Here is a 27554-nt window from a genome sequence, read left to right as displayed (position 1 = left end):
GGGGGACAGACGTAAACCGCACAGGGGGGGACAGACGGTAAACCGCACAGGGGGGACAGACGTAAACCGCACAGGGGGGGGGGACAGATGTAAACCGCACAGGGGGGGGGACAGACGTAAACCGCACAGGGGGGGACAGACTAAACCGCACAGGGGGGGGACGGGACGGACCGGGGCACACGTACAACCGCACAGGTGGGGGGGACAGACGTAAACCGCACAGGGGGGGGGACAGACGTAAACCGCACAGGATGGACTGACGTGCCAGCAAACGCCCACACAAAGTGGGACGGGCTGGATAATGAGACCTGATCATGTATAGACTTACTGCACTGTAAGTCTTATTACTCATACCAATCCATACATATCAGACAAGACACTTTATGCATAGAAAAATGTAATACATGTCCTTTTTCTCCACGGCTCATAAAAATAAAAATAAACATTTTACAACATCAAAACATTTTAGAGCACTAAAAGTAAACCATAAAAAACAGTTTGCTCCCCAAACAATAGATTCAAAAGACTTGTTACGCGACATGAAATGAGTAAACGCTATGTGCAATGACTGACCAAACAGAACCATTGCCCTAAGGATAGAAGGTTCTCTGACGGAACCTCAGGGCAAGCGTCAGAAGGCTGCCGGTGAGTTTGGGAGACCCTGCCCCCTGCTGGCGACAGAGAAAGGAACTGATTGTCTAACAGCTTATAATAACAACAATTAAAACAACTTAACATACATGCTGATACAGCAAAGGAAAAGCATGACACAGGATCACCATAAAGAGATCTAAAAAATAAAAACCGCTAGAGATCATTCATTTATATTATTCTAATATAAAAGTTCAGGAAAAACACGTCATTGGAATTGACAGTGGAGCGTAAACAGTATTGCACTTGAACATTAACAAACAATTCACAGTATGATTGGTCCAAGGCAGGACACACACAAGTGAGTGTTACTTTGCATTAAGGAAGCTCCTTTAAAAAGGGAACAGAAATGCCATTATACAACCAATAACAACCTCCCTTTTCTATTTTCCCCTTTGTGTTCAGGTATCTTTTCTTACATTGTTCACTAATTCAATGTTATCAGTTTAAAACAAATCCTGGGTTGTGTTCGTCCGGCACCAAACGGAAGAGAACTGAAATGCTCATTTTTTGTTGTAAAATGCTTTAAACCGTAACCTAATGAACACAACCCTGTCCTGTCCCCTTCTCTTCCTCCACTATGTGAAGGTCAAGGCATGTAAAATACCCAGGTTTAAAAACATCCTCTCATTAACGRACACAACACCATTACAGACAGACAAGGAGTCTTAAAAAGACATGGAAGTGGGATTCAAAGGAGTGAGGCCCAGAAATAGTAGTCTTACATGAGAGAGAGAGAGGAAGGCGTGGGGAGAGGGGAGGCAGAGAGAGGACTCAACCGCTCAACCCCTGATCAGGAAAAGGAAATGTCAGTTGCAACGTAATGTTCCAAAATAGATTTGCTGACTTTTACACGTGCGTGTCCAAAGAGCAAAGTAAGTCGGTCCCACCTCCACCTCTCGAACCCATTGTGAGTTTCTCATAAGGCATTAGGACATCCAGGATGTACTGTATGATGTCACAAGGTCAACAAGAACCCGGTCATGGCTAGAAGGGACCCAGCTTTTCTCAAATTAACGTCAAAAGCAGATTTTTTTTTAACATTTGAACTAATCCCAACCCTTCTCCTAACCTTAAACTCATTCTCCTAACCTGCTACGAAAAGTAATATCTGACAAAAGTTGAATCCCTTCCAGCCATGACCCAAAAACCCTGATAAGATCTCTTCTTCAGTTCTAGAATATTTTAGCAGTTCCAGAATTGATCATTTTTGCCTCAGATTACTGCACACAGTGATTTCAATAGAACCCCAGTACTGTAGTCAAAAAGCGAGACCGTTTAAGTTGGTTCCCCAAGTCAACTTGTATTGGTCAGTGAGCAGAGCTCTACTGCGTCATTGTCCAAACTGCACTTCTAATCCTCCACTCCGGTCTCTTCATCTTGGTGATCCAGACACAGATTGACTGGAGGACTGAAGACAAGGTGCCTTTGGTCCAATGGGAATGCTATCCAGGGGGCTCAGGTCCCAGTCGGGATTAAAGATCACGGTTGATTGGTCAAGGGAATGTCAGTCACTGGATCTTTGACAGGCCATTTGCCAGGAGGAGCTTGAGGGGGATGGTTGTGCGGGACACTGTCAGAGGAAGTTTGTGGAGACCTGTGGAGACATACAACACTTACGATTAACACCAACAGTGGAACGAAATGGCATGATTACCGCCGACAGAGTCTGAGAAAAATAAAAGATTTTAAAAAAAGGCTAGTTTGGGTGCAAAGAAAGTCCATCAATCACAGAACAGAACAAAAGCTGTTGGGGAGGTAGCGGGAGAGGAGAGATGCTATCTATCCCGTGAGGAAGGGGGGGGGTGCGTGTCCACGGGCTCTACGCGCCGAACTGTTTGTGTTGGGCGGAGGGGCAGAGGGCGAGTGTGTGTGGGGGCCCGGGAGGCCCACAGCGGCCAGGCCCACAGGCCCCTAGGGGACTCCTACTCCCCTCTTTCCTGAGAGAATTGTATAGGCCTTTCTATCTGAGGAAAGGAGACCAGCCCATTGGGAAACATGGCCAGGCTCAGAGCTGGGAAGAGAACACCTTGGAAGCTAGCTCACAGTACAGTCACTCTAAAAACACACTGACTATTGGCAGCTAGCACAACCCTTCTACTGCATAATGAAAGTAACTCAATACGACTACCAAATACCTAAGAAAGAAAGATGCATATCCAAAAACGGATTGGGGGAGTCGACTACAGCCAAGATAGGTGGACAAAATCATGGAGTTGTATTTTGAGTGGAACATGACTTTAAAATTGAAGATGTGAAGTTATACAAAAGACTCTAACATCTAAACATTAAAAGCTAACACACAGAAAGGCAGGTATCAGGTTCATAGACATATTCCTGTAGAGCACGGATGTAAAAAGGGGGCTTTATAAATACTTATGATTGATTGATTGCGTTACGTACCGAAGGCACGTATGAGTTCTCCCTGCACAGCCCAGGTGAGAGTGTTGATGAGGCAGGCAGAGGTGAGGCCAGCAAACAGAATGTTGTACAGGAACACTATGTGGAAGTTCCCCAGCCAGTTATATCTCCCAAAGTCTCCCAGCAGGTCAAACCGTGTGATCCCTGAAGAACAGGTAAGAGACAGAATGTGATTAGTTCTACACTATAAACTGCTCAGCATATCTTCACCCCCCCCCCTCCCCCATGGATAAATAAAGTTCAAATCTATATTACCTTTACTAATCCATCGATTCAGATCTGTGAATACTTCGAGAGGAAGGAAAGAAGGGTGCATTTCTGAAGCACAGTACTTGACCATGGCCAAGGTCACACAGTGTTCATAGTGATTGACTGCATACACATGCCCTCTTGTGTTCAGAAATGACACTACAACCAGAAGCTCTCAGTCTAATTACAGTAGGCAATAGAGCCCCACAGTGGAGGTGTCATAATACCCATAAAACCTAGTGGTCAAACAGGGAAATGGTTCCAATCGTTTTTCCACCATAAATGTTTCCAATAGGGGATTTTAGAAACACTTGAAATAAGGGCTGTGTTTCGTGTAGGCTTACCCTGGTGTGACGGCAGGTAGCCTAGTTGAGCCAGTAACCGAAAGGTTGCTAGATCGAATCCCCGAGCTGACAAGGTAAAAATCGGTCGTTCTGCCCCTGAACAAGGCAGTTAACCCACTGTTCCTAGGCCGTCATTGTCAATAAGAATTTGGACCAACTTGCCTAGTTAAATAAAGGTTAAATAAAAAATAMAAATAACAATTGATAAGTCACCTTGTCCGAGAGAGATTTACATGGTTATCAAAACGTCATGTCAGGGTAAGCCTACAGGAAACACAGCCCTTAAGTATTTCTAAAATCCCCCATGGGAAACATTTATGGTGGAAAAACAGTTAGAACCATTTCCCTGTTTGACCACTAGGTTTTATGGGTATTATGATACCACTGTGTGGGTCTACGCATCTCTTTTTTGTTCAACCATACGAGACGACAAGAATGTAGAAACTAAACCTGGGGAACGAGGAGGGCTCTTACCCAGAGTGCGAGAGAAGACCGGCAGTGCTGAGCTGAGGACCAGAAGAGACACACAGTTCCCAATGATCTGTGTGAGGTTGGTGTCCTGAGAGCGGGGCAGCAGGGAGGTGAAGAGAGGAGAGCTGTAGAAGCCCACCACAGACGACACCATCAGGTACAGGATGAGGACCACCTGTACTGCTGCTCCCAGAGAACCAAACATGGAGAAGGAAGCCGTCCCCAGGCGAGGGTCCTACCACGCAGAGGAAACATACGATCAATGCAAATCTGTTATCCTGTATAAAAATGTTCCTACCCTCCCTCCCTCCCTCCCTCCACAAGTTTATGTCCTTAGAATTGTTTAGTCTTGAAAAGTCTATATGAAAGACACGCCCCTCAGTCACTCAACATAGAACAGGCTATTCAGGATTGACATTACAGAGGCAATAGGTCAATGTGCATCGTTAGAATTCAACATATCTATACAGATAGGAGTAAACTCATGCCATAGCCCCTCAAACGCAACTCTGGACCTTGACGCCAGTTCCACTGCATTTTTTAGTTGTTCCCTTCTAATCAGGGACTGATTTAGACCTGGGACACCAGGTGTGTGCAATTAATGATCAGGTGGAACAGAAAACCAGCAGGCTGCGGGACCTCCTAGGGTAAGAGTGGAGTACCCCGGCTATAGGGTGTCCAATCCAAAACCATTTTGACCAATGGGTTAAATTATCTGTTAAATTGTGTAGATAATCCACTAAGAAAATCAATGGTCCAAACTGTGTTTCGATCCTAATCCGTTCAAATTATTGGATTTTTTACCGTAGTAGGAAGGTCAAAATTAGGCTGACTAAATTAAATGGAGGCCAGCGAAAATAAGTGGTAAAAAAAAAAAGTATACATATTTGAAAGAAATCTGGTAAATAGCATTGCGTCAGCAAGACTGGATGCTGTGCCAGAATGAAGGCTACCCGACAGGCTCACTTTCTTCTCAAATCCGGTGGACATAAAACAATAGGAGGTAAGCTAGATAGTTTGAGACATTTTTGTATACGCTGTTCACATGTTCTTACAAAAACAAGCATCTCTAAAAATGTCAACGGAGCACTAAGTGTACCGCAAGCTTTCTATTTTCTAAGCCTTAAATTGGCCTGACGCGAGCTGAAATAACGGTCTGCGACCCATGGAAACAACGTGGGATGACGCCGACCACAATGCAAAATCCTCAAACGTTTTAGCAAGAAAGCTGCACAGCTCTTAAAATGATCAGAGCTCAGTGCTTATGATCAGATGTACTAAGTTAGGATATCAGACTTTTTGGATATAATGTTAAATGATATGCTAAAGAAAGACCTCACGGAACGATTCAGAACGTGATCATATTTATCACGGTAAAATGTATTTTAAAACCTAACGAAGGGAAAACATTACCAACAAAGCGTGCTTTCACCCACATTGGACAGAGTGTGTAAACGCCCTACATGCTATAAAATTAACAGCAGGCTGTCGAGAATAATCCATACAAAGCCCCTTTCCAGCTCACGCCGTCCCTTATTCCCCTTAGTAGAGTCCTCTCACCTGCATTCCACTAGGCATGGCCGTCTCGTCGAACAGGAGCTCCAGAACATGGAAACAAACCATCAACACACAGGCCACCGTTAGAGCTAGGAGCAGCAGCATGGCCAGAGGGTAGAACAGGTTCCGCTGCCATGGTGACGCTCTCCTACGCATCTCTGGGGGAAGAGAGAGAGAGATGAGGACAAGGACCACTGTAGACAACGCTGTCAGTCTCCCGGTGAGCAGTGAAGCTATTCCTGGGATTTTTTTCCTAATTCCCGAATTCAATCCAACAATGTCGTATAATCTTCCAATGAATTTGATCCAACCCAAGTAAGTCAAGAGAACTGAATAAAAACAGTATTATTCTTACCGAGGGCGATTCGTTTGGCCTGGACGCCGAGGAACTGCGTCCTCAAAGGCTCCACGTTCACACTGACCCAGCATGCCGTGCTACCCCCTACAAGGAACAGAGCACGGTCAACACAACCACCACCTCCTCATGAGTCATGGACGTGTGCTACAGGCAGTGTACGATTCCCAATAGAAATCAATTTAATTGTCCCATGTTGAGAGACTATTGTAGCCCACGGTCGCTGGCCCACTCACTGTTCAGTGTCCTGGAGAGCGAAGCCTCCTCAAACGCAGCACAGTTCATCTCCACCTCCACATTCTCCAACAGCTGAGGAAACACAGGGGATGATGTCATTGAGTCATCAGTGTTATGTTATTGTCAACGATATCCCAAAATTGTTTGCATAATCAACTTACACACAGCTCTAATACACACACACACACTTATCCAACCAGACATGCCACCAGGGATCTCGTCACAGTCCCCAAATCCAGAACAAATTCAAGAAAACGTACAGTATTATATAGAGCCCTTATTGCATGGAACTTCCTTCCATCTCATATTGCTCAAATAAACAGCAAACCTGGTGTAAAAAAACAGATAAACACAACACCTCTCCCCTATTTGACCTAGATAGTTTGTGTGTATGCATTGATATGTAGGCTACGTGTGCCTTTTACATTTTCTTTAATGTAGTTCTGTCCTTGAGCTGTTCTTGTCTATTGAGGTTCTGTATTATGTCATTCTGTATTATGTTTCATGTTTTGTGTGGATCCCAGGAAGAGCTGCTGCTGCTTTTGCAACAGCTAATGGGGATCCTAATAAAATACCAAAGATATAACAATGTCACTGTGTTCAGTTATTGTCTGCATACGGGAGAAAAAGTTTGTGGATTATCACTCACCCGTGGTTTGACCAGTAGGCTCCCGGTGACACTGAACATGCGGGACAGCCCGAACGGAGTGCACACTGCAAGGAGACGGGAAGAGGTGTCAGGCAGCATTCATACACATCACAAGTTAAGCAGCCAGTGCGGCAGATGGACGAGACATAGTGGAGGTGTCCTCACATAGCAGCAGCAGCACTCCACACAGAGAGATGGCAGAGTAGAGGTAAGGAAGGTAGTACTCCCACATGTCTAAGATGGGAGACAACAGGTCATTAGAAAAAGGACTTTGATAAAAGCTTCTCCAAAAAATAAAAGACCAATTCAATTCAAAAATACTTAGCCATTGCGAACAGTTGCAAAAATGGCTTGAATGAAAAGCAAAGATCAACTGACCGTAGAGGCTCTCCCTGGCGCTGTGGTTGTTAAGCAGGGCCACAAACACCCACACCATGCCCAGCACCAGCAGAGTGAGCAGCAGCAGCACCACCGCCGTCTCATACACCCGCGCCATCACCCCCTTTTTACAGCCCACAAAGCCCTCCGACTCGGTGAAGAAGTAGGCGAAGGGCATGAGGAAGACCAGGGACAGGTTGGAGAACAGGAACACTAGGTTCCATAAGCCTGATGATGGAGAGAAAGAGAAGAGATGGTCAAAACATTTCAGTACAAAAAGTTAGGTAAGTTCATAAAAAGGGATAGAAATCTGGCAACAAACACAACCACCACAGTGAGGCGCAGCCTAGCCGTTTAGGGAAACCTGTAGAGCTCAATGGAAATAAGACACAGAAACCTGTAGAGCTCAATGGAAATAAGCAAGAGGGACTAGAGTTGACAGTGCTCGCTATGAATATTTGGGGCCCCACTTCCCTTCAACTGCTGGTTTGTGGAGCTCACGTTTCATTACTGTGATAGACGCACCATGGGATATTATTACATAACAGGCAACAGTGCAAGGTTCCCAAAACCATAGTAATGAATCATTCGTTTTGTTTTGGAGCTCATTGACTATCAACCTTCAAAACGTAGTTAAAACAGTTGTTTGAGTTTTGGGGCTATGGGCACTCTGACAATCAATGAACGACTTGGCTGGAAAACGTGGAGCGGTATTGGGTGCTGTGGTGTAAACGTGGATCAGTACCGTGAATGAGCGATCCGTTGAGCCACTGCATGTAGTAGCTGTGAGGGAAGATGAGCAGCACCTCATTGGACAGGATGGAGATGGGGAGGAGCAGCACAGCGCACACTGCCACAGAGAGGGTAAACGTACACAGCCACAGCCTAGAACAGGAAGAGAGAACGGTGAGGGAGACGTGTGCTGTAACTAGGGTGTCTGTAGATTGGTCAATGTACGTTGTATTTTTATCTCATTTGGACAATACAGTATTGTGTGTATGTGTTTTGGATGCTAGTTGCTCTGGGTGGGGAGGGAGGAAAGGAATATCAGCATGTAAGGACAAAGGGCAAGGAGGACAGTTACACAGGCCAAGTTGTGTCATCTCGTAGGTCACATCGACTCCGATACAAGCTCATATACTCTGCTCACACACAGCCACTCTAATCACAGACTGAGTCAAATTGCAGACTGCTGCTAGGTCAGTTAAAATCATTATGTCTCTTTACTTACGCAATTTTGTTGGCGGTCGCATCTTCAATGTCATCTGGAAAACACAAAAGAGTGAGTGCTTCACAGCTAAACCAACAGGCAAGCTAGTACTGACTAAAGGCATGTGAGCATCTTGTCAACACAACCCATTTACCCAGACATAAGAGTTGAAATTGTGTCGGAGCAACGTATGTTGCCTAGAGTGTCTGGAGGGATGTACTTAGAAAAACAGATATCGGTAAGAAACTAAGGTAGCGCCGATCGACACGGACAGAGGAGAAATAAGTAGTTGGCCTCAAATAGAGATATGCGGAGTACACCGTGTTACAGACACAAAAGAACAAGAGTCTGTATAGGTCAGGAGGAGGAACTGAAGAGKGKGGGGGGGGGGGGGGGGKTTCGCAGCATCCGAATCGATTCACAGAACCCATCTTCAACATCACACCATTAAGCTGCGAGGCACACATGCTCTGCCGGTGGTATTGACTGACTGCGGTGGACATTCATTGGAAACACTGTACTCGTAACGCAGAACAGGTTTAGCTGACTCTTTCCAGAACCCACTGGCTGGCCCGGCTCAGTGGGCTGGCCCGGCTCAGTGGGCTGGCCCGGCTCAGTGGGCTGGCCCGGCTCCAAACAGCTAAACCTCTGCAGAGCCAGAGCGACACAGCTACAGGCCAGACTTGTTATTTTGGAGCGGACGTGCTACAGCGGTTTTTCAATAAACACACTTCACTGGAGTGATTACATAAGGTACATAACCAAATTGCATTTGCACAGCCACACTTCCAACGTTCAATTGATAGGATTAGGGCTGTCACAATTTCATCAGTTGGTGATTGTCAAGCAAATAACTGGGTCGGTCTCACGGTATTTGACCTTTAATTAACAAACTCATTTAGCATCTCCTGGCTTCCACACACAGCCTACAAGTCACAAATGCAGACCTTTGGAACATCTACATTTTAAAAAGTCTTATAAATCTATGAAATATATCCTACACCTTCACAATAACTCCATTATTTAAGACGGGTCTAAAGAGACATGATATGAATAAAATAGAAAGGAAATTTTCACCAAACATTTTGAGGGAGTGCACACACATGCAGCTAACAAAAGAAATGGGTACTCCTATATGCTTAAATTTAGAGTTATTCATGTAACTTAGTTGTTCTACAAACATTGGGCTATACATTTTGATATTTAATACATAGTAAGGCTGCACGATGTGACTAATGATTTGAAAAAAGTCGCTTGAAAAGGCATGAGCTCCGCTTTGCTTTCTTGCGCAGGCTGTACACTTCAGTCTCCTCAGTCACAATTTGACAAGCACTTGCTAACTCCTTCAAGACCGTCGGAAAAGCATCCCAGGTGAATGCCAAGAGTGTGCAATGCTGTCATCAAGGCAAAGGATGGCTACTTTGAAGAACCTAAAATATATATTTCAATTAAACACTTTTTTGGTTACTACATGATTCCATAGGTGTTATTCATAGTTTTGATGTCTTCACCATTATTCCACAATGTAGAAAATAGTATGAAGAAAAACCCTGAATGAGTAGGTGTCCAAACGTTTGACTGGTACAGTTTGCATGTTATTTTAACTAGGCAAGTCTGTTAAGAACAAATTATAATTTACAATGATGGCCTATGGACAGAGAGAGAGAGACCGTTCAAAAGTTTGGGGCCACTTAGAAATGTCCTTGTTTTTGAAAGAAAAATTGTCCATTAAAATATCAAAATGATCAGAAATACAGTGTAGACAGTGTTAATGTTGTAAATGACTATTGTAGCTGGAAACGGCTGATTTTTAATGGAATATCTACATAGGTGTACAGCAACCATCACTCCTGTGTTCCAATGGCACGTTGCATTAGCTAATCCAAGTTAATCATTCTAAAAGGCTAACTGATCATTAGAAAACCCTTTTGCAATTATATTAGCACAGCTGAAAACTGTTGTTCTGATTAAAGAAGTAATTAAACTGGCCTTCTTTAGACTAGTTGAGTATCTGGAGCATCACAATTTGTGAGTTCAATTTCAGGCTCAAAATTGCCAGAAACAAAGAACTTTCTTCTGAAACTCGTCAGTCTATTCTTGTTCTGAGAAATGAAGACTATTCCATGAAAGAGATTGTACGAGATCTTCAGGTTCTTGGCAACACTGCGTACTAATCCCTTCACAGAACAGTGCAAACTGGCTCTAACCAGAATAGAGTGGGAGGCCCCGGTGCAACTGAGCAAGACAAGTACATTAGAGTTTCTAGTTTGAGAAACAGACGCCTCASAAGTCCTCAACTGGCAGCTTCATTAAATAGTACCCACAGAACACCAGTCTCAACGTCAACAGTGAAAAGGCGACTCCGGGATGATGACCTTTCTAGGCAGAGTTGCAAAGAAAAAGCCATCTTAGACTGGCCAATAAAAAGAAAATATTAAAATGGGCAAAAGAACACAGACACTGGACAGAGGAACTCTGCCTAGAAGGCCAGCATCCCAGAGTTGCCTCTTCACTGTTGACGTTCCACTAGGTTTCCATGTCATGGCTTTTGCGCTATCAGTACAGATACCAACACATCTTGACCACCAAAGTCCATTTGATGTCACAAAGCTGTCCAGTACTTTAAAAATATCCTCTCATGTTGTCCTGGTTTCCAGTGGTTTGTAGAAGAGGATGTCTTCCTTAATTGACTCCCCATAAATGTAACGGACATATACYSGGAGCTGTGCCATGCCCGCCACGTCTGTTGACTCATCCAGCTGTAACGCATATAATTCACCGGGTTGTATGCAAAGCAGTAATTGTTTCAAAACATCTCCTGACATGTCACTGATGCGTCATGAAACAGTGTTGTTTGACAAAGGCATTGTCTGTATACTTTTTGGGGCCTTTTCCCCAAAAAAGGCATTGTCCCAGTTTCGAAATTACACGTTGTACATTCTACTATTGCAACTTTCAAGAGTAAGTAGAAAGCCGGACTGAGTTCCTTTTTGGGGGGGGACTAGGCAAACAGATATCCATACTAGAGGTCGACCGACTATGATTTTTCAACGCCGATACCGATTGGAGGACAATCAATTAAGCCTCATTTAAATAAAACATGTTTAATTTGGTTTAAATAATGCAAAAACAAAGTGTTGGAGAAGAAAGTAAAAGTGCACTATGTGTTTTGTAAAAAAATATATATATTTTAGGTTCCTTGCTCAGAACATTAGAACATATGAAAGCTGGTGGTTCCTTTTAACATGAATTTTCAATATTCCCAGTTAAGAAGTTTTAGGTTGTAGTAATTATAGGACTTTTTCTCTCTATACCATTTGTATTTCATATACCTTTGACTATTGGATGTTATTATAGGCACTTTAGTATTGCCAGCCTAATCTCGGGAGTTGATAGGCTTGAAGTCATAAAACAGCGCAATGCTTGAAGCACATCGAAGAGCTGCTGGCAAACGCAGGAAAGTGCTGTTTGAATGAATGCTTACGAGCCTGCTGCTGCCTAACATCGCTCAGTCAGACTGCTCTATCAGATCAGAGACTTAATTAGAATATAATATACACACAAATACGAGCCTTCGGTCATTAATATGGTCAAATCCGGAAACTATAATTTTCAAGACAAAATGTTTATTCTTTCAGTGAAATACGGAACCGTTCCGTATTTTATCGAATGGGCGGCAACCCTAAGTCAAAATATTTCTGTTACATTGCACAACCTTCAATGTTATGTCATAATTATGTAAAATTCTGGCAAATTAATTACGGTCTTTGTTAGGAAGAATTAGTCTTCACACAGTTCGCAACGAGCCAGGCGGCCCAAACTGCTATATACCCTGACTGCACAGAACGCAAGAGAAGTGACAAAATTTCCCTAGATGAAATAAATTCATGTTCGCAGGCAATATTAACTAAATATGCAGGTTACATTTTTTTTAAACTTGTATATTGATTTTAAGAAAGGCACTGAGGTTTATGGTTAGGTACACATTGGTGCAAAGACAGTGCTTTTTTCGCGAATGCGCTTGTTAAATCACCCCCCGTTTGGCGAAGTAGGCTGTGATTCGATGATAAATTAACAGGCACCGCATTGATTATATGCAACGCAGGACAAGCTAGTAATATCATCAACCATGTGTAGTTAACTCGTGATTGATTAAACTTATCTTATAAAAAACAATGCTAGCTAGCAACTTACCTTGGCTCCTTGCTGCACTCGCGTAACAGGTGGCCAGCCTGCCATGCAGTCTCCTCATGGAGTGCAATGTAATCGGCATCCAGAAATGCCGATTACCGATTGTTATGAAAACTTGAAATCGGCCCTAATTTAAAATACATTTAAAAAAACGGCCATTCCGATTAATCGGTCGACCTCTAATCCATACTCACCCGTGACATAGTCCGCATTCTTCTTGAAGTGAGTGAGGATGAGGTAGGACAGAATGTAGAGGCAGGTGAAGAGGAGGACACAGATCTGCAGAGAGGAAACAAAAACAAAACGTTGGCACCATTTTTCAATTAGCAGGATGCGCTTTGACAGTAGCTTCATTAGCTTTTTAGGGACGTGTGCAGCTTGGTTTACTTTTATCCAAATATAAGTAGAAGCAGAATATACACATATTGGACCAACATAATACCAACCCAAGTCTAGCAGCCCTTCTAAAAAGAGTTATACAAACCATAGTAGATTAGGGCTGCATGATATGGGCAAAGAAAAATATATATATTGCGATTTGATAAATTAAAACACGAAGGTAAACTGTTAGAATAACATCATAGAACAACATTAATTAAGCAAAGTGTAATCCCTACTGTTAACCAATCACAGACAGTGGCGTAGACTTTGGCTTGCCTCTAGAAAAAAAGATGTGCCCGAACAGCCCTCACCGAAGTCCAAAACCTCACAAAATGTCATCATAATATGCACAAACTTTTTTTGAACGGTTTCGAGTGATTAGCATGCGGGCGCCTTAAGTGAATCTAACAGAGGAGAAACGACGCAGCTTGAGTGTCAGAGGGCGGGGCTCGTTGTGTGTGGGAAGCAGCCACAAGACGAGAAAAACAAAGTAAACTATAAAAATGTATAAGAACTATGGAAGCCTAATATAGGCCTATTTACTTGTGTTAAAAGAAAATGTGATCAAATTTGGCATATATTCAAACTTCAGGTGGCTAGGCTACCTAGACCTTAGCAATCAAATTATTGACTGGAATTAAATCAATACACACCAATAGTGATGACATACTGTGTGAGTAACTTTTTAATTAACGATGCAAAGGCCTACATGATGAAACCCTGCAGAAAGCAAACTCAGCCCTGTTAGTTCTACTGTGCAATTGCAGTTGTCTATTTTGTTTGTTTAAACCATATGACCTGATTAGAAAAATCTGGTCACATCATAGCCCATATAAAACCGTTTTACAGCTGATTTACTACCATGCCATACCCTCCAACTTGGGTCCGGAGTTTTACCTGGTTAGGTTCGCCCAGTGGTTTTCCAACCTCTTCGGGGCGCCCAGACATTTCACCATTTTGTTTTAGCCCTGAACTAGTTCACCTAATCAAGGGTTAGTTGACAAGTTGAATCAGGCGTGCTAGTTCTGAAATAGATCAAATAAATTAACCGGCTGGGGATCCCCCTAGGAGAGGCTTGAGAACCACTGGGTTAGTCTTTATTGAAGCCTGTGGTGCCACCTCTAAATGAACACAAATGAAGAAACATATCCTATAAGTAAGCTCTCAGACAAAACGGGGGAACTATGGATACAACTTCCTCCGCGCTCGTGCATTATCATAATTCATATGCGCACCACTAGAAATCGCTGCATTAGCATGTTTCTGTTACCCGAAACATCCTGACAAAATACACCATATTACTGGCCTGCTAATGTGCCTGGAGCTTGTAAGTTAAACTGCCGACAAAAAGACCCATGACTGATCCAAATGGTTGCCCAATCAGGCAGGCTAGATGCAGTTATTTCAAAATAATATGCATTCAAACTGCCAGGCTTTTGAGCGGTTATTCAAATGACAAGCTATTCACTGCAGTTTACAGTCTAGACTTTTGTACTCACTTGAATTTTTTTTTTTTTTTTTTATGTCAAAACATATTGCGTTGTTGTAGCCTAGGTAGAATACAATTATTGTCCCTAAAAAAAACTGAATCAACCGGGTAGTTTTCAGAGCTTGTACCCGGGGACTGGGAGCACACAGTAGCTAGCGCATTTGGACTCCTTGACTTTCTCCACATTTTGTTACGTAACAGAGCCTTATTCAAAAATGGATAGAATTATATTTTTCCCCCTCATCAAATCTACATACAATAAACAAAGCAAAAACTGGTTAAGAAAATGTTTGCAAATTTAAAACAGAAATATATTTACAAAAGTATTCAGACCCTTTACTCAGTACTTTGTTGAAGTACATTTGGCAGCGATTACAGCCTCAAGTCTCCTTGGGTATGACGCTACAAGCTTTGCGCACCTGTATATTTGGGGAGTTCATCCCATTCTTCTCTGCAGATCCTCTCAAGCTCTGTCAGATTGGATGGGGAGCATCGCTGCGCAGCTATTTTCAGGTCTCTCCAGAGATGTTCGGTCGGGTTAAGTCCGGGCCACTCAAGGACATTGAGACTTGTCTCAAAGCCACTCCTGCATAGTCTTGGCTGTGTGCGTAGGGTTGTTGTCCTATTGGAAGGTGAACCTTTGCCCCAGTCCGAGGTCCTGAGCAGGTTCAGCAAGGAGCGCTCTCCATTTTGCTCCGTTCATCTTTGCCTCAATCCTGACTAGTCTCCCAGTCCCTGCAGCTGAAAAATATCATCCGCACAGCATGCTGCCACCACCACCACCATGCTTCAATGTAGGGATGGTGCCAGGTTTCCTCCAGACGTGATGCTTGGCATTCAGGATTCAGACCAGAGAATCTTGTTTCCTCACGGTTGGAGTTCTTTAGGTGCCTTTTGGCAAACTCCAAGCGGGAGTGTCTTTTACTGAGGAGTGACTTCCGTCTGGCCACTCTACCATAAAGGCCTGATTGATGGAGTGCTGCAGAGATGGGAGAACCTTCCAGAAGGACAACCATCTCCACAGAGGAACCCTGGAGCTGTCAGAGTGACCATCGGGTTCTTGGGAAGAGTCTTGGTGGTTCAAACTTCTTCCATTTAAGAATGATGGAGGCCACTGTGTTCTTGGGGACCTTCAATGCAGCAGAAATGTTTTGGTACCCTTCCCCAGATGTGTGCCTCCACACAATCCTGTCTCTGAGCTCTACGGACAATTCCGTCAACCTCATGGCTTGGTTTTTGCTCTGACATGCACTATCAACTGAGGGACCTTATATAAACAGGTGTGTACCTGTCCAATCAATTGAATTTACCACAGGTGGACTCCAATCAAGTTATAGAAACATCAAGGATGATCAATGGAAACAGGATGCAACTGACCACATTTGCTAGTCTCATATGTAAATGCGTTTTTTTGTTGTTTTGTTTTTGCTTTGTCATTATGGGGTATTGTGTGTAGATTAATGAGGCCAGTTTAAAAAAAATCTGTTTTCGAATAAGGCTGTAACGTAAAAGGGCTCTGAATACACTGTTTTTGTTATCTGTAACAGTTCATAAGGAAATCAGTCAATTGAAATAAATTGGGCCCTAAATCGATGGATTGCACAACTGGAAATACAGATCTGCATCAGTTCGTTACACATAACTTAAAAAATATATATAACAAAAATAAAAAATAAAATAGGGCCGTGGATCAGAAAACCAGTCAGTATCTGGTGCCTCATGCAGCATGACCATCTCCTTCGCATAAAGTTGATCAGGCTGTTGATTGGTCTGAAATGTTGTCCCATTCCTCTTCAATGGCTGTGTGAAGTAGCTGGTTACTAGCGGGAACGGAAACCCGCTTTCGTACCCGTCAATCCAGGGCATCCCAAACATGCTTAAAATGAGTGACGTGTGGTGTGTCTGCAGGCCATGGAAGAACTGGAACATTTTCAGCTTCCAGGAATTGTGTACAGATCGCTGAAACATGAGGTGATAGCGACGGATGAATGGCACGACAATGGGCCTCAGGATCTCGTCACGGTATCTCTGTGCATTAAAATTGCCATTGATATGACCTGGCTATACCATAACTCCACCATAACCATGGGGCACTCTGTTCACAACGTTGATATCAGCAAACCACTCGCCCACACGACACCATATATGCTGTCTGCCATCAGCCCGGTACAGTTGAAACCAGGATTCACCCGTGAAGAGCACACTTCTCCAGCGTGCCAGTGGCCATCAAAAGGTGAGCATTTGCCCACTGAAGTCTGTTACAACACCGAACTGCAGTCAGATCATGGTGAGGACAACGAGCTCGCAAATGAGCTTCCCTGAGGTCCTGGGCTAGCATGGTTACACGTGGTCTGCAGTTGCGAGGCTGGTTGGATGTCCTGCCAAATTATCTAAAAACAACAATGGAGGCAGCTTATGGTAGAGAAATTAACATAAAATTCTATGGCAACAGCTATGGTGGACATTCCTGCAGTCAGCATGCCAATTGCACGCTCCCGCAAAACTTGGGACATCTGTGGCATTGTGTTGTGTGACAAAACTGCACATTTTAGAGTGGCCTTTTATTGTCCACAGCACAAGTTGCACCTGTGTAATGATCATGCCGTTTAATCAGCTTCTTGATATGCCAAATCTGTCAGGTGGATGGATTATCTTGGTAAATGAGAAATGCTCATTAACAGGGGATGTAGACAAATTAGTGAGTATGGAACATTTCTAGGATCTTTTACCTCATGAAACATGGGACCAACACGTTGCGTTTATATTTTTGCTCAGTGTAGTTAGGTTATGTAGCCTATAGTTGATCGTTACACTTGTACTCGTTTACTTTTGTGCTCTAAACTGACCCCTTTCGAATAAATGACTCTGGCACGTTTTCCACCGGCACGCTGCAGTAGGTGTGTGTACAGACAGATGAGGAGGGGGGGTGAGAGGCACAGATAGAGGAGGAACATTTAAGAGGAGAGAGAGAAAACAGGACCAAAGACATGGCACCAGAGCAAGATAAGCCAGGTAAGATAACAGGGAGACAAAGCAGGACAACCATAAGGACTCAGAAACTGGCACAGTTGTGTAAATATTATTAGGTAGGCCTAGTCAAGATGTGCGGGTTTGACTCAAAACTCGGTCAATGTTTTGAACTGACATCAAGCTTTTTCAGGTCACAACAAGCTATGACTTCCACATCAAAATGCATTACCATCATCCACTGTAATGACAAGTGAGAGGCCAGGGCTGGTTTTCCTAAAGCCTTCATTGCTAAAGTAGCCTATGTTATTTCTCTCGACAAACCAGGCTCACACCACTTTGTGTGCGTCGGGAAACCCAGCCCAGATCACCACAAGTGACACTTTACCATGACCATGAGACGGTTATTGGTTACACAGAGACATTCATGACAAAGGCCAAGAGGGATAGATGGGTGTCTGCAAATTACCAGTTTACCCAGTTGGAGAGAGGGAGAAAGGGGGTGAGAGTGAGGGATTAGGAGAAGAAAATAAAAATGGGTGCAACTACACAGACCTAAACCCCAACGAGGCTCAACATGCAGCCAGCCTGAATTGATTTAGACCCATCTAGTCTGTAGTATTTTGCAAGCGTTGACTCCTTGGCCGACTGAACATTGATTTAATCCCATTTAAGCCGTCTGCTGACCTGGTTGTCTGGGGAAGGGGGGGGGGGGCAAAACATCCAAGCCAAGCCAGACAGAGCTGTGCTGTGCTGTGCTGTGCTGGGCTGGCTGGGTTATGCATCAACTATATCTGCCGCCTGGAAACCGTGCTGGAAAGGACAACTTCAAAAGGGAAAAATATATTGCTCTTTACAAATGTACCTGTGGACAAGGACCACATACAGTTGAAGTCAGAAGTTTACATAAACTAGTTTTAATGATTCCAACCTAAGTGTTTCAACCACTCCACAAATTTCTTGTTAACAAACTATAGTTTTGGCAAGTCGGTTAGGACATTATTCAGTTGGAAAAATTACTAACAATTGTTTAGACAGATTATTTCACTGTATCACAATTCCAGTGGGTCAGAAGTTTACACTAAGTTACCAGACTTTAAACAGCTTGGAAAATTCCAGAAAATTATGTCATGCCTTTAGAAGCTTCTGATAGGCTAATTGACATAATTTGAGTCAATTGGAGGTGTACCTGTGGATGCATTTCAAGGCCTACCTTCAAACTCAGTGCCTCTTGGCTTGACATCATGGGAAAAATTAAAAGAAATCAGCCAAGAATTCAGAACCAAAAAAATGTAGACCACAAGTCTGGTTGATCCTTGGGAGCAATTTCCAAATGCCTGAAGGTACCACGTTCCTCTGTACAAACAATAGTAAGCAAGTATAAACACCATGGGACCACGCAGCCGTCATACCCCTCCAGAAGGAGACGCGTTCTGTCTCCTGGAGATGAACGTACTTTGGTGCGAAACGTGCAAATCAATCCCAGAACAGCAGCAAAGGACCTTGTGAAGATGCTGGAGGAAACAGGTACAAAAGTATCTATATCCATAGTAAAACGAGTCCTGTATCAACATAACCTGAAGGGCCGCTCAGCAAGGAAGAAGCCACTGCTCCAAAACTGCCATAAAAAAATCCAGAGTATGGTTTGCAACTGCACATGGGGACAAAGATCGTTCCTTTTGGAGAAATGTCCTCTGGTCTGATGAAAAAAATATATATAACTGTTTGGCCATAATGACAATCATTATGTTTGGAGTAAAAAGGGGGATGCTTGCAAGCCGAAGAACACCAACCGTGAAGCATGGGGGTGGCAGCATCATGTGGGGGTGCATTGCTGTAGGAGGGACTGGTGCACTTCAAAATAGATGGCATCACGAGGAAGGAAAATTATGTGGATATATTGAAGCAACATCAAGACATCAGGTCAGGAAGTGAAAGCTTGGTTGCAAATGAACAATGACCCCAAGCATACTTCCAAAGTTGTGGCAAAATGGCTTAAAGACAACAAAGTCAAGGTATTGGAGTGGCCATCACAAGCCCTAACCGCAATCCCATAGAACATTTGTGGGCAGAACTGAAAAAGCATGTGTGAGCAAGGAGGCCTACAAACCTGACTCAGTTACACCAGCTCTGTCAGGGGGAATTGGTCAAAATTCACCCAACTTGGGAGCACGTGATGCCGCGGAGCTGAGCAGACGTTGACAAACCGAGCTCTTCAAAGTTATTCTATTATTACCTAAATAACAACGTTGAAACAATATTCTAACATCGGCTGATAAATTGTCAAGTACTTACCTTCCCAAAGAGCCATGGACCGCCGACCGAGAGGCAAGAAGAACGACCAAAACGTCGTTGATTCCCAAGATAACGATAACGCTAGCAAGATTAGCATTAGCCCTCATAACTCAAACGACAGTTCCAGACTGTTGCTCTCGGCCCCTTGMGAGCCTGCCGGCTACTCTCCTCCGGGAAATTCAGGACGGTAACAAAGGTCTATGAAAATCGATAAGAGAACGGCTGAACTCCATTCTTCCATTGACGACCTGAAATCCTCCATGAATGATCTCCTTTTGAGAACGACTGAGGCAGAGTTGCGCATTAGCACAGTTGAAGACACCATCGCTCGACATGACCAGGTCTTGATACAACTTCAAAAGGACAATGCCTACCTCAAAAACAAGGTAGATCAGATGGAGAACCAGAGCAGACAGTAATATCCGTGTGGTGGGATTGAAAGAGGACAGCGAGGGCCGTGACCCGGTCCGTTTCTTCACTCAATGGATCCCGGATGTCCTAGGCACAATCAACTTCACCAAGCCACTGGAAATCGAACGCGCCCACAGAACATCAGCGCCGAAACCCCGGCCAGATGAGCCCCCACGGGCCGTCATGATCAGGTTCCTCCGTTTCCAAGACAGAGAGAAGGTACTGCAACTCGCAAGAGCCAAAGGGGACATAACCATTGATGTCAAGACGGTCAGCCTTTTCCCGGATATGAGCGCGGATCTCGCAAGACGTCGCAAGCAGTTCAGACCTGCCGCCAAAGCACTGAAGGAGAAGAACATCATCGGCTACCTCRTCCACCCTGCGCGGATGAAAGTTCAGTACAAAGGCCGAAGCCATCTCTTCAACACACCGGGAGAAGTGTACACCTTTCTCAAAGAACTGAGCAACGTCTGAGCCAGGACGGTCTCTTTGGGGGATAAGATGCAGTTTGTTTGTTTTCTCTTATCCKGACTGAACCRCTGATATCCTCCGGTCGCTATAATTGATTTGTACATTTTCAACTAACCGTATCTTTCCGGGGTGAGTTCTATTACATTTACAGGAGAGTATATTTTGGTTTAGTSCATATCACTGGGCGAAGCAAATAAGTGGGTTTAGGCCCACTGCTTTCCCCCTCATTTATGTTAATCTTTCGAAAAGAGACTCAAGCAGCCCTTACCGTGGGCAGTAAATATTCAGCCATAAATGTCTATTCACAACGTTTGTTTTCAATTTAGAGAGCTCGCAGGTTTTAGTTTACGCCAAGGTTTAGCTAGTAAGAGCAAGATGGAAAGCGAGCAGCAACGTATCTCTACAAGTGTATTCATGTTTGATTGTTGGGATTGTGGTTTTAGTCTAACAATCGGGGTGGGTGGGATTCTTTATTTTTTTCCCCCTTTTTCTATGTTTATTGTTTCCTTCCTAAAGAGACACATAGGTCACTTCTGTGTTCAAACCAAAGTTGAAACATTTCCTAACTATCTACATATGATAGATTTCCATTCAGTTACATATTTGAAACCCAACTATGCTTAATCCACTAAAATGTCACATTCAGCGTAAAAGGTCTTAACAGCCCGATTAAAAGGAAGAGAGTCTATACATACCTTAAGAAATTAAAGGCTGACATTGTGTTTTTACAAGAAACACATCTCACAGCCAGTGAACACAAGAAATTGAAGAGGGAATGGGTAGGACAAGTTTTTGCGTCCTCTTTTAACTCCAAAGCAAGAGGAACTGCAATTTTGATAAGTAGACACATCCCCTTCTGCGTCAACAACACCATCTCTGATCCCTCTGGCAGGTTTGTTTTGGTGCAGGGGCATATGTTTTCAGAGTCTTGGACCCTATTGAATATCTATGCTCCTAACTTCGATGACCATATGTTTTATTCAGAATGTCTTCCTTCAGGTTGCTCAAGCACCACCAGGATGGCTACTGGTTGGAGGAGATTTAAATTTTTGTTTAGATACAGTTCTTGATAGGTCCTCTGATAAACCCTCACTTCTTACCAAAGCCGGCAAGCTCACCATGTCATTCATGAAAGATCTCAATTTACTAGACATCTGGAGACAGTTGCACCCACAGGATAGGGACTACTCATTTTTATTCACACCCACACAAGACACACACACGCATAGATAACTTTTTAATATCGAACACAACTGTTTCATAGAGTGTTAGATGTCGAGTATCTCCCCAGATTGCTTAGTGACCATTCTCCCCTGGTATTATCAATCTCCATTCCTACCAAGGTAAATGGAGCATATAGATGGAGACTAATTCTTCTACACTCCTAAAGCAACCTGAATTATGTGCATTCATCAAAGACAGATAATCAATATTTTTCACTTTGACAAACAAACCTCCGCTCCTGACAGTTTCATTCTTTGGGACACATTGAAGGCCTATCTGAGGGGACAGATCATTTCCTATACTAAAGGGCTGAAGAGAAAACACGGTGCGGAACTGAGTGCCTTGAATCTGAAATCTCAGAGCTAGAGAAAACCTACCAAAGAGGCCCGACTAAAGATCTATACAGGCTTTTGGTAAATAAAAACAGAAATATAATATTCTGAACACATATCAAGCTGAGAGGGCCATCACTAAATCAAAACAGCGTTATTACGAGCTTGGAGAGAAAGCTCACAAAGTATTGGCATGGCAACTGAAAGCAGAGGAAAGTAAGAGGACAATTAATGCTATGAAACTCTTACTAATGAGATATCTTTCGACCCTACTGAAATTATAAATACTTTTAAGAATACTATGAAGACCTCTACACTTCCCAATCAAGCGATGATCTATCAGAGATCGACTCTTTTCTCTCCTCTCTCAACCTCCATGCCTGTCAGGGGAAGACAGCGAGCGCCTGAGTGAACACTTCTCAGTTCCTGAATTGTTGGAGGCCATTAAATCCTTACCTTCTAATAAATCTTCTGGGGAGGATGGCTTCCCTCCAGAGTTCTATAAAGAATTTAGGGAGCTGTTGGTCCCTACCTTATGGAGGTACTTAAAAAAGCCAGGGAAGACAATATCTTTCCAGAGTCTTTCTCTCAAGCAGTGATTACTGTAATCCAACAAGAAAGGGAAAAATCCACTAAAGTGCGCCTCATATAGACAATCTCTCTCCTTAACACAGATTGTAAAACTGGTCACCAAGATGCTATCTAAGAGACTGGAGTCATGTCTTCCCCTGTTGGTCAACCCAGATCAGACTGGCTTCATAATTAATAGATTGTCCTCCAATAACTCAGAAGGTTTCTTTGATATAATTCACCTTACTAACAAAAACAAAAATACCTAGTGTCGCAGTCTTCCTCGATGCTGAAAAGGCCTTTGATAGGGTTGAATGGCCATACCTCTTTCGCGGTCTTGGAAAAGTTTGGTTTAGGCACCGTGTTTTGTAAATTTGATAAAATCACTCTACAAAATCTCCTAAAGCTAGGATTGCTACCAACGGGATTACTTCCTCCTCTTTCCCTCTCTATAAGGGGGAACAGACAAGGTTGCCCAATTAGCCCCACCTCTTTGCCTCAGCCATCGAACCGTTGGCTGAGGCTATTAGAATGTGCCCTGACATACATGGCTTTGAGGTGGGCCCCCATACCCATAAATTATCACTCTTTGCGGACGACCTTATCTTATTTCTAACAAACCCAGAACACTCCCTCTCTCACTTGCAGATCCTACTACAGTGTTATAGTTCTTTTTCTCTGGATTTAAGGTCATTTAGATAAAGCGACTACACTTATCTTTGGACTCATACCATCAAGCACAAGTTCCTTTAGATGGTCGCCTATGGGCTTCACATATTTGGGCATAATGGTGGATGGTAACCTGAACAACCTCTATAAACTCAATCTGCCAGTTTGTTACAAAAGGTGGAGGGTGACCTTTGTAAATGGATGGACTTACCTCTCATCTTACTGGGTAGAATCAATGTAATTAAAATGAATGTCCTGCCCAGATTTCTATATCTGTTCAATCTCTCCCTATCCCTGTCCCCGCAGCATTCTTTTCCTCTCTGACAAGATGACCAGACGGTTTATCTGGCACGGCAAAACCCCTAGGGTTGGCCTGGATAAACTGACCCTGGATTACAGTCAAGGAGGCTTAAACCTCCCCAATTTTAGAATGTACTACTGGGCAGCACAGTCTAGGTTTTGGCTCAGAGGTTTGATAAGGGTCCTCTCCCTCATGGTTGAACATTGAAAAGCTTGAGGTAAACGATGACACTGGGGCAGAATTGTTTTACAAATGGGACAGAAAATCTATAAAACCATCACAGACAACCCTTTAATCATACATTCTGTCCTGACATGGTGCAAACTGCAAGAGCTGTTCGGACGAGGGGGATTCCTTTCCCCTAAAACCCCTTTATGGAACAATAGATTGATTCCTATGTTTTTCCAGAATAGTAACTTTAGACCATGGTCTGATAAGGGGATCACTCTTCTGGAACATTGTTACGAGGAGGGAGTTCTTATGTCTTTGATCAGCTGAAACAGAAATACCACTTGCCTAACAGGGACTTCTTTAGCTACCTACAACTACGAAACTTTATTAGGGTTGCTCTCAAGGGACAATGGAACCTACCTAAGATGTCACCTATTGAACAACTCTGCCACGCAGACCAACCACTGTTCAAGACCATTTCCCGTGTTTACGATGCTCTTATGTCAGGACTAACACTGCCTGGACTAGATAAACCCCGACTTAGATGGGAAAAAGATCTGGTATTGATCTTGATGAGGGTCTATGGAGTGACCTATGCAGGAATGGTGTTACATCCACACTGAACTCCAGATAGACTGATCCAGTTTAATTTCCTCCATCAGCTCTATATCACGCCATCTAGACTGCACAAGTTCAACCCTGATATCTCCTCCCTATGTTTTAGATGTGGCTCATATGAAGGAACATTCCTCCATTCCACTTGGCAGTGTTCAAAACTACACGGTTTCTGGCAGGGGTATGCGATACCATATCCTCAATTCATGGGGTTGCATTCCCTTTAGACCGGAGGTCTGTCTACTGGGCAACTTTACTAACACCAATCTTAGGCAAAGCCATACTATAAAGCTAACAGAAATATTGCTAGCGATTGCCAAGAAATGTATTGCCTTGAAATGGAAATTGGATTCCCCCTGCCAGTTGCAATGTGGCTATCAGAAGTTAATAGTTGTATCCCACTGGAGAAAATCACTTACCGCTTGAGAATAAGTTAAACACATTTTACAGAATTTGGCAACCTTTTTTTGACTATATGGAGAATCTCCCCACATCACATTGAATGAATCTCTATATTATCCTTATAATATGTTTCACACGTAATGTATAATATGTAGCCTACGGCAGGTGACCATTTGATCCAATGTCTCATTATAATCTTTTTTATTGTATGTTTGTTTGTATATATAATTATAATTTGTTTGATTTTTACTTTCTTTGTTACGCTCATCTGTTACTGTCACTTTGTCCTATTGTTGTCTAATATCTTTTCACGTTTGTCTTGAATGTTGTTAATTGGAAAATGCAAATAAAATATTCCAAAAAAAATTCACCCAACTTATTGTGGGAAGCTTGTGGAAGGCTACCCGAAACGTTTGACCCAAGTTAAACAATTTAAAGGCAATGCTACCAAATACTAATTGAGTGTATGTAAACTTCTGACCCACTGGGAATGTGATGAAGGAAATAAAAGCTGAATAAATCTTACTATTATTCTGAATTTCACATTCTTAAAATAAAGTGGTGATCCTAACTGACCTAAGACAGGACCTAAGACAGGGAATTTTTAGTAAATGTCAGGAATTGTGAAAAAACTGAGTTAAAATGTATTTGGCTAAGGTGCATGTAAACTTCCGACTTCAACTGTAACTATAGCCCAACTCAATTGAACCAATGACCAGCTACATGCAGGTAACTATCACAAAAAAGGCTCTGAATGAAATGCTCTTAATAGCATCTTCTCCATTGAATGCACAATTAAATTGGTCCCTGTCCGGAAGGACAGTAAACTACCACTGTGGCAGTAAACATCATGTACTCAGAAGAACGTTCCTCTTGAAACTAAATCTATGTATACATTAAGTATACAGACTCACAGGACTACTCCAAATCACAGTTTTGTTATTGTATGTAGTGGGGAATGAATACATTATTCACCAAAACTGAATGTGTTGAAGTGACACCCCCCCCCCCCCAGTCAGAGGGTGAGGGGTGAGGGGAGGGTGACAGGATGCAGGACTTCATCCTGGGGTGAGAATAACAGATGTGAAAGTCCCCCGCTGGGAGAGTGGCAGAGAGAAACGTGACAAAATGGCTTCCTCTGCCTAGTAAGGGTTGTGTCCCAATTGGCACTCTATTCCTTATATAGTGCACTCCTTTTAACTACAGCCTTACGGACCTGCATTTCCTACAGATTGAAGAACGCGTGTCCAAACACACCTTGTCCGTGTGAACTGAATAATGGCCCTAAACCCAATCTATTGAAATATGATCACATACTAGACATCAGCTCTTATTGTAATTGTAGGCATATCTGTTCAAACAGGGAATTATTTCACTACAGTAAAAGGTAAAAAAAGTAAAAAAACAACGTCTTCCTTGAAGGGCATAGGGATGACCCATTTACCACAGGCCAACTATTGTCTTGTAGATTTGTTGACAAACTCTTACCAATTGTGATGTATAGCTAACCTGGTACAGCTTAACATCAAATACAACTTGGGCTGGGCGATATGGCCAAAATATCATTCAATCTTTTTTTTCTTTTTTTTTAACAGTATTTTATGTTTTTTTAATAAAAGTTCTAAATGTGCTTCATGAATAGTGCATGAACCTAGGGTGGCAACACATACATGTGATTTCAATGAGTCTTTCGCCATTCTGATWGTTTCATACTGTTCAATTAAAATAATTGCCTGCATTTCCTGCACTCATTTGAGATCATTTCCACACTGCCACGTAGGCAGCAGGATATGGACAAAATAATAATAATAATAATCTAAGCCTTTTTTTACCAGATGTTCTAATTGTGACTTAGATCAAAACACGGTTGGAATCATAGAAATAGAATGTTTATTCTAATTATATAGTTAGAATTGAAATAGTGGGCACTTTGAATACAGTGTTTGACAGGACAACGAATGAAAATGCCAGGGAAGAGTTAGTGACAGCTTAGGAACCAAAGTGTTGGTCAGTGTTTCCTAGGGGTCCCCATAATCTTTGGCTACATTAAAATGTTTCTTCATGTAGCCAACATATTCATGCTTCGCCTATTCCCCTTTGATTTAGAAGATACTGTTGCACAAACATTCTGATTTAGGCTTACACCATCACTGGTATCAGGCTGTAGAGCTAGCTACGTTTGCTCTGACTCAGTACATGTATTAGCTAACAAGCGATTAGCAGCTAACACGATTTAGCTAAAACTTGCTAAAAGAAAAGAAACTAAACCCAGCAAAAAAAGAAATGTCCTCACTGTCAACTGTGTTTAATTTCAGCAAACGTGTAAATATTTGTATGAACATAAGATTCAACAAGTTCCAGACATGTGACTAACAGAAATGGAATAATGAGTCCCTGAACAAAGGAGGGGGGGTGGGCCAAAATAAAAAGTAACAGTCAGTATCTGGTGTGGCCACCAGCTGCATTAAGTACTGCAGTGCATCTCCTCCTCATGGACTGCACCAGATTTGCCAGTTCTTGCTGTGAGATGTTACCCCACTCTT

At 42.9% G+C, this 27554-nt stretch overlaps 1 protein-coding gene across 2 annotated transcripts in view; it reads right to left on the bottom strand.

The window, feature by feature from the left end:
- Nucleotides 1–205: 205 nt before the first annotated feature.
- lmbr1l (limb development membrane protein 1-like) overlaps nt 206–27554 on the bottom strand; it is a 50496-nt gene continuing 23147 nt past the window's right edge. For both annotated transcript variants that reach the window (XM_024004981.2, XM_024004980.3), the window contains 12 exons: nt 12908–12992; nt 8544–8577; nt 8058–8197; nt 7313–7540; nt 7100–7168; nt 6935–6999; nt 6285–6357; nt 6049–6135; nt 5697–5851; nt 4140–4371; nt 3055–3216; nt 206–2248 (listed from right to left, as the gene is read on the bottom strand). In XM_024004981.2, coding sequence (XP_023860749.1) covers nt 2163–2248; nt 3055–3216; nt 4140–4371; nt 5697–5851; nt 6049–6135; nt 6285–6357; nt 6935–6999; nt 7100–7168; nt 7313–7540; nt 8058–8197; nt 8544–8577; nt 12908–12992 — 1416 coding nt within the window. In that variant the 3' untranslated portion in view covers nt 206–2162. The remainder of the gene's footprint in view (nt 2249–3054; nt 3217–4139; nt 4372–5696; nt 5852–6048; nt 6136–6284; nt 6358–6934; nt 7000–7099; nt 7169–7312; nt 7541–8057; nt 8198–8543; nt 8578–12907; nt 12993–27554) is intronic.

Source organism: Salvelinus sp. IW2-2015, linkage group LG17 (assembly GCF_002910315.2).
Source record: "Salvelinus sp. IW2-2015 linkage group LG17, ASM291031v2, whole genome shotgun sequence".
Lineage (NCBI taxonomy): Eukaryota > Metazoa > Chordata > Actinopteri > Salmoniformes > Salmonidae > Salvelinus > Salvelinus sp. IW2-2015.
The sequence above is the reverse complement of the archived record's forward strand: the minus strand, read 5'-3'. Positions and strand labels throughout refer to the sequence as shown.